Genomic DNA, 13,042 nt, shown 5'->3' on the forward strand with positions numbered 1-13,042 from the left:
TCATCTGGCCACACGGTGGGAGTATAGGCAAACACATTACTATGAACTCCGAATTTTGTTTTTGGGGGAACGTCAAAGGAAGCTATGAACAGAGGTGTGTCTGAAACAAGAAGACAGCTAGATTTTATCTTAGATGAAGGGGAAAGCAATCAGCGCCGCAGAACAAAATTTGCTTCTCTATCAGTAGAGGGTAAAAGTCAAAATTTGGCCAGAAATTGAAGACAGAGTTCTGAACCATGGAAAGTTGCTTCAAGAACAAACAAGGTCTGTATCTTTTGCTTTTTCTCTGTCTTTCTGGAACAATGTGTATTTCAATTCACTATTCTGTGCCTGAAGAAAAGAAAAGTGGGTCTCTGGTGGCTAATGTGCTGAAGGATTTGAATCTGGGAATAGGGGAGCTCTCTGCTCGCAGAGCCCAGCTGGTTTCCAAAACCACTAAGCAATATTTCCACCTTGATACCCGCTCTGGGACTCTGCTGATAAATGATAAAATGGACCGGGAAGCTTTGTGTGGCCAGGCAGAGCCTTGCTTACTGCTGTCCCAAATCGTGCTCGACAATCCCTTAGAGGTCTACAGTATTGAAATTCAGATAGAAGATGTGAATGATAATTCCCCCAAATTCTCTAAAAATGAATTTGAGCTGGAAATTCCTGAGAATGTTCCTACAAATACGCGATTCCCCTTGGAATCTGCCCAAGATAAGGACCTGGGAGAAAACAGCATCCAAAACTACACGCTCAGTCCTCATGAGCATTTCTGGCTTGATGTGCAAAGGAACAAGGACGGAAGCAAATATGTGGATCTTGTTCTGGAGAAGCCACTAGACAGAGAGAAGGAGGCACACTTTGGACTGACTCTCACGGCTGTCGATGGAGGGATGCCACAGAGAACAGGCACAGTTCAAATAAACATTAATGTTCTGGATATCAATGATAATTCTCCTGAGTTTATTGAATCTGAATATATAGTAAAGTTAAAGGAAAATAGCCCACGGGATACTCTGGTCTGCAAAGTGGAAGCCAGAGATTTAGATTCGGGTTCAAATGCACAGATCACCTACTCATTCCATAGGGTGCCTGAAAAAATATACAATTTGTTTCATTTAAATGAAAGGACTGGGGCGATCACTGTTCTGGGACAGATCGATTATGAACAAGGAAGCAGTTATGACATGAATATCAGAGCAACAGATGGTGGGGGTCTTTCTGGGCACTGCAACGTCTTGGTAGAGATTGAGGATATGAATGACAATGCCCCGGAGGTGTCCGTCATATCCCTTACGAACATCATACGAGAGGATTCTCCTCTGGACAAAGTGGTGGCCATCTTCAGTGTCACAGACCAGGACTCTGGGGACAATGGCAAAACTGTCTGTTCCATGGAGATAAACTTTCCCTTTGGGCTCAAAGCCACCGAGAACAACTATTACCAGCTTGTGATCCAAAGTCCCCTGGATAGAGAGAAAGTCCCCAAATATAATGTTACCATCACAGCCATTGACCGGGGCTCTCCTAGGCTCACCTCAACAAGAATGATCAATGTTCAAATTTCAGATGTCAATGACAACCCTCCAGCATTTGAAAAGTCTTTGCATGAAATGCAGATTCGAGAAAACAACATTCCAGGTCTGCTGATTGGCTCAGTCCATGCCGTTGATCTGGACATGGAGCAGAATGCCAAGGTGACCTACTCGCTGTTGCCTGGGAAGGTTGGTGATGGCCCTGTGGCCGCTTACATCTCCATCAGCTCTGAAACGGGGAATGTGTATGCGCTCAGATCCCTGGATTATGAGCAGATAAAGGACTTCCAAGTTACAGTAAGGGCGGCAGATGGCGGTTCTCCTGCACTGAGCTCAGAAGCTACTGTCCGAGTCGTTGTCATAGACGAAAATGACAACGCTCCCTTCTTCCTCTATCCCCTTCAGAACAGCACGTCCCCCTGCAATGAGCTGGTTCCCAAGTCAGCGGAGGCCAGTTACCTGGTCACCAAGGTAGTGGCCGTGGATGGAGATTCTGGTCAGAACTCCTGGCTTTCCTATGAACTGCTGAAGGCCACAGACCCTAGCCTTTTCAGCATAGGAGCACAGAATGGAGAAGTGAAAACCAGGAGACCACTGAGCGAGCGGGACACAAGCAAGCAGAGACTTGTTATCCTGGTCAGAGACAATGGGCTCCCTCCACAGTCCAGCACTGCAATGCTCAGTATACTTCCGGTGGATGGCTTCTCAGATCCTTATATGAAGACAGTGGATGTCAGTCCGCAAGAAAACGGCGAAGATGGGACCTTGACCATGTATTTGGTGATCTGCCTGGCTGCGGTCTCGTTTGTGTTCCTGGTTTGCATCGTGTCCTTTGTTATTATCAACATCTACAAGAAAGGTTCCGGAGAAACGTTTTTCCCTGCACCTCCTCACTTCCCACCTGCCAGGCCTGATATCCCGGAGAACTGTCCCGATTCTCAGAGTGGGTCACTTTCCAGGGCTTTCCACTATGATGTTTGCTTGTCGGGTGGATCCTTAAGTAGTGAGTTCAGATTTCTCAGGCCTCTCATTCCTGTTTTTTCTGTGGGAGACACAAACATCCCTGTGAGCCACAGGACATCATTCGGTTCCCAAGTGATTGCTGAGCAGATTGCAGACAAAGAATCAAGAGAACAGGTGAGATTATCACATATAAATTTGAGGTGTAAGTGTTGATAATATTCCATGTACATTTTCTGCAGTGTTGTAAATCACCTCTCCTCTTCCTGTGATTTTTCTGGGATTGCTGTAAATGTGTTCATGTATTTAGGAAGTCTTGCCCTCTTTCAGAATGGATTGTTTGCATTTGGGGACATTATCATTTCACAGTTATGACTGGCTACTTAGTGTTTTGAGATAATCTCATTCACTACCTGATCTATGTTTGTCTGGACCACCTCTGTTACTGATACAAAGGGAAGAAGCTGCAGCACTAAGTACAGGGGGGAAATGGTGCTGAACTGCTAACAAGAGATATAACGGCATTGACCAAAAGAAGGTGAACACCAGGGCTAATCCAAAGCATTTGACCACACAAATTTCTCAGCATTGAGGGACAAAGAGATGCCCAAAGATCAGGCAAGGGGCACCTGAGTTCAAGTGGGAGGTGCAGGTGGTTGGCTATGGGGGAGTAACTGCATATTGTTGAACGAGATGCTCTGAGGGCCACCTGCCTTTTTTCCTTTTCCTTTAACCTTAAATGTGACGCTGCAGAGCTCACGTGAGTGAATCCTGGGAATGTGGCTGCTTTCTGCATCACAGATGGGTCTGTAAATAAACCTGGTAACAGTTGCATGACCAAAGTGTCTCAGGTTTCATAAAATACAACATCAGGATGTTCTAGAGTCCCTCACTATATTGGACTTGCCCGTCTGGCTGCTGCTGCTGTGACTCCACATTCCCTGGAGCTGAGGCAAGAGTTTCTTGGGTGGGGCAAAGGTGCTCAGTGAGAAGTCTCCCCCACAGTCCCCAGATGTCTGAACTTCCACTTTGTGGCTGAATCTCTGGGGCAGAGCAGCTCTCATAGGAAATATTTCTGGCTCAGAAATGGCTGCTGGACCAACCAGGTGTTAGTCCCTCCCAGGTCTGGCTTGATTCACCCAGCTCACTGCAGCCGATGATTCGCACAGCTTCTGGCTCTTGGTGGCAGATGCAAGAGGACTGAAAAAAGGGAACATTCATATCACTCGAGTAAACCCAGGAAGGAACTCGTTAAGGACAGAAAAGAATAGTTGACAGGGAAAAGAGAAATCTAGAATAGTTGCACAACAAAGCAAAATAGAAACTGAATTTCTAGTTTACACATGACTCGTACGACCTATTCACATGTTAGCTTTTAATGAAGAACCAGTCTTGCAGAAGCCTCCTTGTACCTGTAGTAACGACCAGTCTAAGAAACACTACAGGCAGTTGGAGTTCTTCCCTCTAGCCCTCTGTACACAGCGTTCCTAGGGCTCCTTCACACGGAGCTTTTATCCTGCCACTGAGATGGCTCCTTCACGGAAGTTTGCAGGCTCTTTCCATGACACCGTGCACCTCCAGGACGTCTCCTGCACTAAATGCCCTTTGTTCCATTTTTAAATACATCACAAATAATGAGCTGCCAAATTACCCCACTGTGTTCCGCCTGAGTTTCCTTTGTAAAAAGAGGAAAAATGGCAAGAAGAGGAACGAGATCAATGAAAGATAATGGAAAACTCAGATATTGTCACGTTTCCCTTTGCCCCTGCTGTAAAACTTCAAAAGCCAAATCAAAACACAGACAAGAGACTTCAGTTCCAAGGCTTTTAATCCACTTAATTCAGTGGGTCATTCAGATGCTAATTGTCAGTGACCCACAGTCTACAAAGGAAAAGCCTTCAGGGAGTTCAAAGGAAAGTTGCCCACCGTTTGAAGAACAGGTGAGCTTGCTGTCTAACTTAAGGGGTGGTGGTGGATATCTGCCTCTATCTTGTGAGGACTCTAAGCGCAGCTGTTCCCACCGGGCCAATTGGGCAGATCGCCTAAGCTCCGCCCCTGCCATTTCTCTCTTGTCTCTGCATCTGCGTCTAGCGTCTAAGAATTCAGGCTCTACCTGCTCTCTATCTCTCACAGGGATGGGTGAGGAGGGGCCCTCTCCATCCAGCTGTGCTGTTGAAACTTGAGGAGTAGGCCTATCCATCTCTGTCCAGGCCTGGAAAATTTCCTCTCCCATGTTTTGCAGTTCCTCTTCAGACTCTGAGCTACTCTGCCAATCGCTGCACTCAGGGGCAGCCCTGACAGATATGGGGAGAAGGAGGGGGGAAGGGGTGGGGGGAAAGGAAGCGTGTGAAGAAGGGAGTCATTGTGATCCTGCATTTAAAACTGAAGCAGAAAGCCCCATTTTAAATGCAGGATTTTAGGCTGGTGTAGAGATGCCCAGGCCTGTGTTCAGTGCCACTGCATCCTTGCCCTTTCTTGCTAGTGGGAACAAGGAAGACTCCTCTTCCTTTTTCTCTTCCTTGTTCTCTCTTGGTGCAGTTGCTTTCCCTGATCTACTCTCTCCAACTGCAGGCAATATCAGCCCATCCCAGAGGGAGGAAACAAAGAAAGAGCCTAGGCAGTGAGTTCCCTCTAACTAGAAAAAGCAAAGCTGCAGCAATGATGAGTGGATGATGGCTTTCTCTTTGCGAGAAGCACTGAGCAAGAGGGGCCTAGAAGGAAGAGATCAGGGTGTGTTAGTGGCAAACCAGATGTAACACTAAAGACATAATTCCCTCCCCAGACATGTCCCCCCTTTTTAAAACACAAAGACATGATTGCTAACAATGTGTTTAACATCATGGCTGGATTGGCCCTTAGAACTGGTTGCACTAGCAACTACATGTGCAAGAAGGCATGGTGTGAGTCAGCCTCAAATATAAAGGTGCCGTGGTTACCTTCTAGCATACTACCTTCTATGATTCTAGCCCACGTGTGGCTGCCCACTGGAGCATCTGAATCCCAAATGAGGGACCTCTGAGCTTATTCACAGTTGGAGATTTATCCTGAAGACTACTATTGCTACTTATCATCATCATCATAGAATAGTAGGGTTGGAAGGGGCCTACAAGGCCATCGAGTCCAACCTCCTGCTCAATGCAGGAATCCAAGTCAGAGTATCCCTGACAGATGGCTGTCCAGCCTCATCTTGAACGCCTCCAGTGTGGGAGAGCCCACCACCTCCTGAGGTAATTGGTTCCATTGTCGTATTGCTCTAACAGTCAGGAAGTTTTTCCTGATGTTCAGCCGGAATCTGGCTTCCTGTAACTTCAGACCATTATTCCGTGTCCTGCACTCTGGGATGATCGAGAAGAGATCCTGGCCTTCCTCTCTGTGACAGCCTTTCAAGTACTTGAAGAGTGCTATCATATCTCCCCTCAGTCTTCTCTTCTCCAGGCTAGACATGCCCAGTTCTTTCAGTCTCTCTTCTTAGGGCTTTGTTTCCAGTCCCCTGATCATCTTCGTTGCCCTCCTCTGAACCCTCTCCAGTTTGTCTGCATCCTTCTTAAAATGTGGTGCCCAGAACTGGACACAGTACTCCAGATGAGGCCTAACCAGTGCTGAATAGAGAGAAACTAGTACTTCCTGGGATTTGGAAGCTTTGCTTCTATGAATGCAGCCCAAAATAGCATTTGCCTTTTTTGCAGCCACATCACAGCCACATCATCATCAATATCCTACCTTTCTTCAGTGAAACTCCAGGAAGTATACATGCAGTTCCCAGGTGGTCTCCCACCCAGGTGCTGACCAGAACCAGGGCCTGAGCCAGAGCTGCTTAAGTTCAGCAAGGTTACTGCATCATGTTCAAAGACACCCCAGCCCTGGCTCCATGGCTCTTCTCCCCCAATAATGACCATGTAATCTCTTTGTCTCTTTCTGGAAAGTTCTGTTCTCAATAGTGGCTCCAGCAGGATTTTTTTAAAAAAAAAACTGGTATGTAATTTTTAGTCAAATTATTTAAGTTTTACAAGGGACAGGTAGGGTTGGGTTACTCTTTGCTTTATCAAGGCAAGGCAGGAAGGGGCAAATAGCTTCTCCAAAGCCTGGGAAGGAGTGGCTAATGGTGGATTTAAGGGTAGTATTCAAGACAGAAAAAATATTTAGCTAATCTGATGCTGTATCTGCTGAACTGCCTTCCCATAGCACAAAAGCAAGCACATATCGTTCAGTGTATCTGGTGTTATCATTGGGCCTTAGAGCAGGATAATTCTGATCCCTTTCCTAAAACTAGATATAAGGAACTATCAATACAGCAAAGGTGCAGCTCTTCATAGGCTTCCTTCTCCAAAATGTGGGGGGGGGGGGAGCTGGCTCCCAGCGGTTATTCAACCCATCCAGACCTTATCTGGAAAATCCACCTGCCTCAGGATCCTATAATTCCCTGGAACTTTGGGTCCCCCTTCAGGTGTCCTGCAGCCCCAAGTAGGAGCCTGCCCACAGTTTGGGAACCACTGGCCAGAGAGATCTGGGTTCAAATCCCTATCTGTAATATTCTTGCATGGGTCCCTTGTGCAACTATGCATGTGACTGCACACCTCCCTGTTAACTGTGCACTCTCTGTTCTCCAGAAGCAGACTTCTGGAGAACATCTGAACAGCTTTATTAAACAGGTAACAAATGCGACTGGCACTGAGGCTTAGAAACACAAGACCGGCTGGGGGGAGGAGAAGAACACAGAACATACGTTCCCCCCCACACACACACTGAGTTATGGGAGGAGTGGTGGCTACAGCCAATCTCCTATTAACCCTTCAAAGACCATATACCACACTGTCCTTCCATTAACTCATTAGGTGGTCTATGGAACCCATGATAACTCAGCCCCAGTCCCTCGCAATAGTGCATATCATCAACCTGCAGTATCAAACTTTCCATCATACGTGTTTGGCTGCTGCAGTTAAACAATACTTACAGCCCAGATTTACCTCAAAAAAGCACAAACCCACTTAAGGCTGAAAACATAAAACAATGTATCATATATAAAATCTTTTGGCTCAAACCCCACTTCCCCATTGCCCACCCTGACATGGGGGGGGATATGGAACCTGGAAGGTGAGTTTGTAGTTAAGGTGGTGAAGGTAAGGATTAGGGCAGATAGCAGCTCAGTGGTCTTGAGCATGTACTGTGCATGTATAAAGCCCAGGCTCAGTTCTTAGCATTTCCAGTTAGAAGGATCTGAGGTAGCAGGGCTATGGGAAAGACCTTTCTCATACTGTGCAACAGGAATACTGTGCAACAAGAGTTCTAATGGGTACATTTATTTATTTATTTATTTATTTATTATTATTATTTTATTTATTAATCGCCCATCTGGCTGGTCACCCAGCCACTCTGGGCGATGTACAACATACAATAAAACAATAAAATTCTACAATAAAAACATTTTCTAAAATACCCTAACCCACCCCAAATGCCTGCCTGAACAGCCACGTTTTTAATGCATGACGGAAGCTCATTAAAGAGGGGGCATGACGGAGTTCCCTAGGGAGGGAGTTCCACAGAGTGGGGGCCACCACAGAAAAGGCCCTCTCCCTCGTCCCCACCAGTCTAGCTGTCCTGGCTGATGGGACAGAGAGAAGGCCATACAAGGCTGATGTTGTTAAGCGGCCTGTCTGGTGCTGCTGGAGGCGCTCCTTAAGATAGGCTGGGCCGGAACCATATAGGGTTTTAAAGGTCAAAACCAACACCTTGAATTTGGCCCAGAAAACAACTGGTAACCAGTGCAACTCCTTCAGCACTGGAATGATGTGATCTTGCCGGCGGCTGCCTTTAATCAGGCGAGTCATCTGGATGTTTGAGAGAGTGTTGTGGGTGCCATCACAAAATGGCTCCCATAGGGAGCATGCCCATTCAAACAATGCCACAGACAAACCCAGAGAGAGAGAGAGAGAGAGAGAGAGAGAGAGAGAACACACGCTGTCAGGAGCGCCCTAGCTGCCTCTTACAAGTCCCCTCCAGTAGCCAAAACAAGACAAAGACAAAAGGGATTCTTACCAAGGCTTTATTCCTTTACAACTTAATGACTCTTTCAGATGCTAATTGCCAGCTACTAAGCAGGGAAGTGCAAAGGGTATCTTAGCAGGGTAACCTAAGCTTTATGTACGCAGTTGGTCCCCGTTTGGAGGAGAAGGGCGGGAAAGCTCTGAAACTTAAGGGCTAGGAGGGGAGTCTCCCCCCCTTACCCGCGCGGCATTGGGGCACAGCCGTTGCCGTAGCGCCAAGCAGGCTGAGTGCCTCCTCTCGGCACCCTCCACTTCGCGCCTCTCTCTGCGACGGCACCTTGCGTCTAGCAACAACCCATCTCCCGCTCTTTCGCTGCCAGGGTCACTATCTCTCTCTCAGGAATGCAAGCAGGGGGGGCCTCTCCCTGCAGCTGAGCCTCTGAGAGTCGAGCAGGCTCCTCTGCCACGGGTTGTAGCGCTTCCTCAGAATCAGAGCTGCTTTGAGGCTCTGTGGGCTCACTTCCAACCCTGACACAAACATACACAACACAGGAGGAACACAGACCCAGACCAGAAAAAGAAAAAACCCTTCAGTCAAGTTCCATTCTTTCCCTTCCCCCACATCACTCCACTCTTTCTTCCCCATAAGTGCACAATTTTGTCTCTCTCTTTTTAAACATGTTCACAGGGCATTTTCCATCCTGGTCACTCCACTTTCTGCTTGATGGCTCATTTTAGCCTGGAAAAGTACATAGGGTTGATAGAGAGAGAGGAAGTTGGAAAGTGCATTACCCGGGTGCCAATCTCAGCCTGATAAGGTAGATAGAGTTGAAAGAGGAAGTGGGAAGAGTGTCACTCTTGTAATTTCCCTTCTCTCCTCTGTGTACTTTTAAAGACTGATATTACTTCCTTCCCACTTCAGAAGTGGGGGCACTGAGCTGGTGGAGGAGCACAGAGGCTTCATGAATGCTGGGAGAAGTCTTCATGGGTCCTTTTGTGCCCATGGACACCACATTGGAGACCTCTCCTGTACAAGATTATGCTGTTTGTCAGCATTTCTTAGGCCCCATCTACACAAGCCTTTTACTGTGGGGCAGCTGTGAGTTGAGGTCCCTCGGGACAGATGACGCAGCCACCACTTCGCAGCTATCTGTGGTTGTCTCCCAGAAAATATGGATTTCCAAGGAGGCGTTCTGCTGCGATGTTTTTCGTTTGCTGAGGGTTTCCCTGCAGTTGCAAGCTGTCTGTCCCTTCCCCAAACTGACTTTGAATTTTGCAGTGGGCATGTTGTAGGTGTGCATAGTGCTTGCGTCATTCTGTGACGCCTCTTTACTCCCCTCGTCCCTTCACAGCTGTGCAGTTACAGAGGCACAGGGAGGCGTTTTCAGTTATTTCATCACACTTTTGCACATTTTTGCAGCTTCGTATCTTCGCAATGGTTGCTTTCAGTCTCAGTGCCCAAGGGCCGGGGGGGGGGGTCTTGGGGGAGTTCCAACTTTGCTCCGGCCACCATTTCGGAGCAATAGGTAGGCACATACCGCTCACACTTCTGAGTGCAAACCACTGCAAGAGTCTCAGGCTAAGGAACTAACAAACAGATGGTGTGGAAATGAAGGAGCACAGAACACCCACTTTTTACCTAACGAGGGATGGACAGACACAACAGAATCCCTAAAATACAAAGCAGCTACTGAAGTGTCATACCCCCACGCTCATGGGGCTGCACAGCTGCGTATTAAAGTATAATGACAGAAAAAGAGCATAGTGGAGTCTGTTAGTGAAGCCCACAATAAATGGTAAGTGTATCGCAGCAGAAGCTAATTCAAAGCTGAAATGCTGTGCAGTTGCAATGGAGGGAAGGGTGAAAGTAGTGCCATGTAGATGGGGCCTTAGAGCCGGTTGGAACAAATTCAATTAACAAAAAACCATTCAGTTTAACATGTTGTGTTAAGGGCTTTCCATGTGAGACAGGTAACACCCCTGCTCCATCCAACTAGCTTATTTCTTTTACCTTAACAGATGTGTCTGTGACTCATCTGACCAAGAGAGAAAACAGCAGCTATATGGACAGGCCTCACTCGGCAACAGGTTTATATGTCCCAGCTGAGTGTTTTGGACTTCAAATTATTACAATGGTCCCTGAAACACCCCTCAAGCTAGACAACACAAAGTGGTACCACAAAATATATATTTATTGCTCAAACAGTATTAGAGAATAACAAAACTTTACGATAAAACAAGCAGAAGACATCATCCAATACAATTTGGATGATTAGAAGCATAATAGAAATAGTGGCTAGCATAGTTCTTATTAACATTAAAGTTCTATTCCTCTCAACAAAGCAGTCATTATTGAGATTTTATAGTTACCTATCTGGCAGGCATGGTTGCCAACGCTTTGGTAATCATGTTTGGTAGGCTTCTTGTTCTCCCAGGATCCCTCTGTTCACCCAGGTAAAAATCTTACTATTTATAACATTCTACCTAACATTGGGGCCATGGTGGCTTAGTGGTTAAAGACACTGAACTGCAGACCGGAAGGTCAGGTTCGAGACCTGAGTGCCGCATGACGGGGTGAGCTCCCATCTTCAGTCCCAGCTCATGCCAACCTAGCAGTTCGAAAGCAAGAAATTGCAAGTAGATAAATAGGTACCGCTTTGGCAGGAAAGGTAACAGCGTTCCATGCACCTTGGTGTTCAGTCATGCCGGCCACGTGACCACGGAAGCGTCTTCAGACAGTGCTGGCTCTTCGGCTTAGAAATGGAGATGAGCACCACACCCTAGAGTCGGACACGAATGGTTGGGGACACCTTTACCTCTATCTTACCTAACATTATCTCCAGTTCCTTATACATCTATGCACCTTGACTTTTTGGACTTACTTATAGCTCCTATTCATGACCTCAGGAGGGACTCTCCCTAATGCAGCCAGGCTTACAGCTAACTTCAGAAGCACCCTTGCAAAGGGCCATCTCCTCATGAGGTAATGAGCTTTTTACTTCCAATAACTAATCAGTCTCGCACTGGCAAACTTCTTTGCCCCAGTTCCAAGAGCACAATTTGCACTTAAAGCTAGCTTGTAATACAGATAGCTGATCACTCTATACTTATGGTTTGCACACACAGAGATTATAATGAATAACACTAATATAAAATACAATGAATTCTTACCAACAATACATGTTACATTCATACTTTGTGACACATGTTCACTCAAGCTCCAAAATGCCAGGAAATTAAAGCTGTTAAGGGCCACACCCATAACCACCGAATCATAGAATCGTAGAATAATAGGGTTGGAAGGGGCCTACAAGGCCATCAAGTCCAACCCCCTGCTCAATGCAGGAATCCAAGTCAGAGCATCCCTGACAGATGGCTGTCCAGCCTCATCTTGAATGCCTCCAGTGTGGGAGAGCCCACCACCTCCGTGGGTAATTGGTTCATTGTTGTATTGCTCTAACAGTCAGGAAGTTTTTTTTAAAATACTTTTTATTTATTTTTGTCTTTATAAATGAAATAAACAATACCAACAACCTGATCAATAACTACAATTTCCCAACAATACAATATTCTTAAGAGGACACAACAATAACGAAAAGGAGAAGAGAGGAAAAGAAAAGGGAAAAAAAAGAAAAGGAAAGGAAATGTTTTCTTTTTCTTTTTTAAAGGGTTAAATTTAAACTCCCATACAGACGGGCTTCAGATCCCATTCTATTTTAAAAACTTTACCTATAACATTAGCAATATTAGAATTTAATAATCAACCTTACATTTCAATATCATATCATCAGTCTTATAGCAAAGAAGCAGGCCTACAATTCATTCCCAGTAACCATACATTGCCCTTAAGTTAAAATATAATAGTAATAATAAAGCTTAACAGTTTAACCAACCAAAAATCTTACTAAGTAGTCTTATAGTAATGATAATGATGATGATGATGATGATGATGATGATAAAAAAGTTGAAATTATAATGTTATATAATAATAAAGCTTGGAAGCAACCTTACAGCAATCAGGGATATATTTTATACTAGATATATAAATGAGTGTGCACAATACACCCTCAAACAATATATTTGAATACAGCATATCATATCCATTTTAGAGAACGAGAATTTAAAGAAAAATAAAAAAGAGAAGAAAAATGAAAGAAAGCAAATGAATATATGTATAATCAGTTATCTTCTGGCCTAGCCTGAATCATACAGAGTAAACGTAGACAGTTAGCAAAACTTGTTTAAAGATTCCAGTCCATAGGGCTGGAACAGAAATCTCATGCATTTTTACATTCAGCCATGCCTCCGCCATTTCATGATTTAGAAACTTCTTCATCTGACCTTCAGAAACAATGCAAAATGTAGCAGGATATTTTAAGTGATATTGTAAGTTCATTTGTTTGCCATATTTTTTGCTTTGCTGAATTGCCTTCTTTTATCAGCCACCTCTTTGATGAAATCTGGTAATAACATAACTTTATCTTGTTTCCAAAAAAGACTTCCACCCTCTCTTGCCAAATGCAGGATATAATTCTTTGTGGAGATTCCTGCAATTGGACTATAATCATATAGCCAGTCCCT

The 13,042-nt window shown here is 45.3% G+C and overlaps 1 protein-coding gene across 2 annotated transcripts in view; it reads left to right on the forward strand.

The window, feature by feature from the left end:
- The window catches only part of LOC146347561 (protocadherin beta-16-like), a 106,873-nt gene that overhangs the window by 17,265 nt on the left and 76,566 nt on the right, over positions 1-13,042 (forward strand). The window contains exon 1 of one of the 2 annotated variants that reach the window (XM_084850923.1): positions 91-2,657. The exons of the other annotated variant lie outside the window; for it this stretch is intronic. Coding sequence (XP_084707049.1) covers positions 237-2,657 — 2,421 coding nt within the window. The 5' untranslated portion in view covers positions 91-236. Of the gene's footprint in view, positions 1-90; positions 2,658-13,042 lie in introns of those variants that run through there. 2 annotated transcript variants of the gene reach the window in all.

This window comes from Heloderma suspectum, chromosome 4 (assembly GCF_057233095.1).
Source record: "Heloderma suspectum isolate Gila_16-S chromosome 4, 16-S_ref, whole genome shotgun sequence".
Classification (NCBI taxonomy): domain Eukaryota; kingdom Metazoa; phylum Chordata; class Lepidosauria; order Squamata; family Helodermatidae; genus Heloderma; species Heloderma suspectum.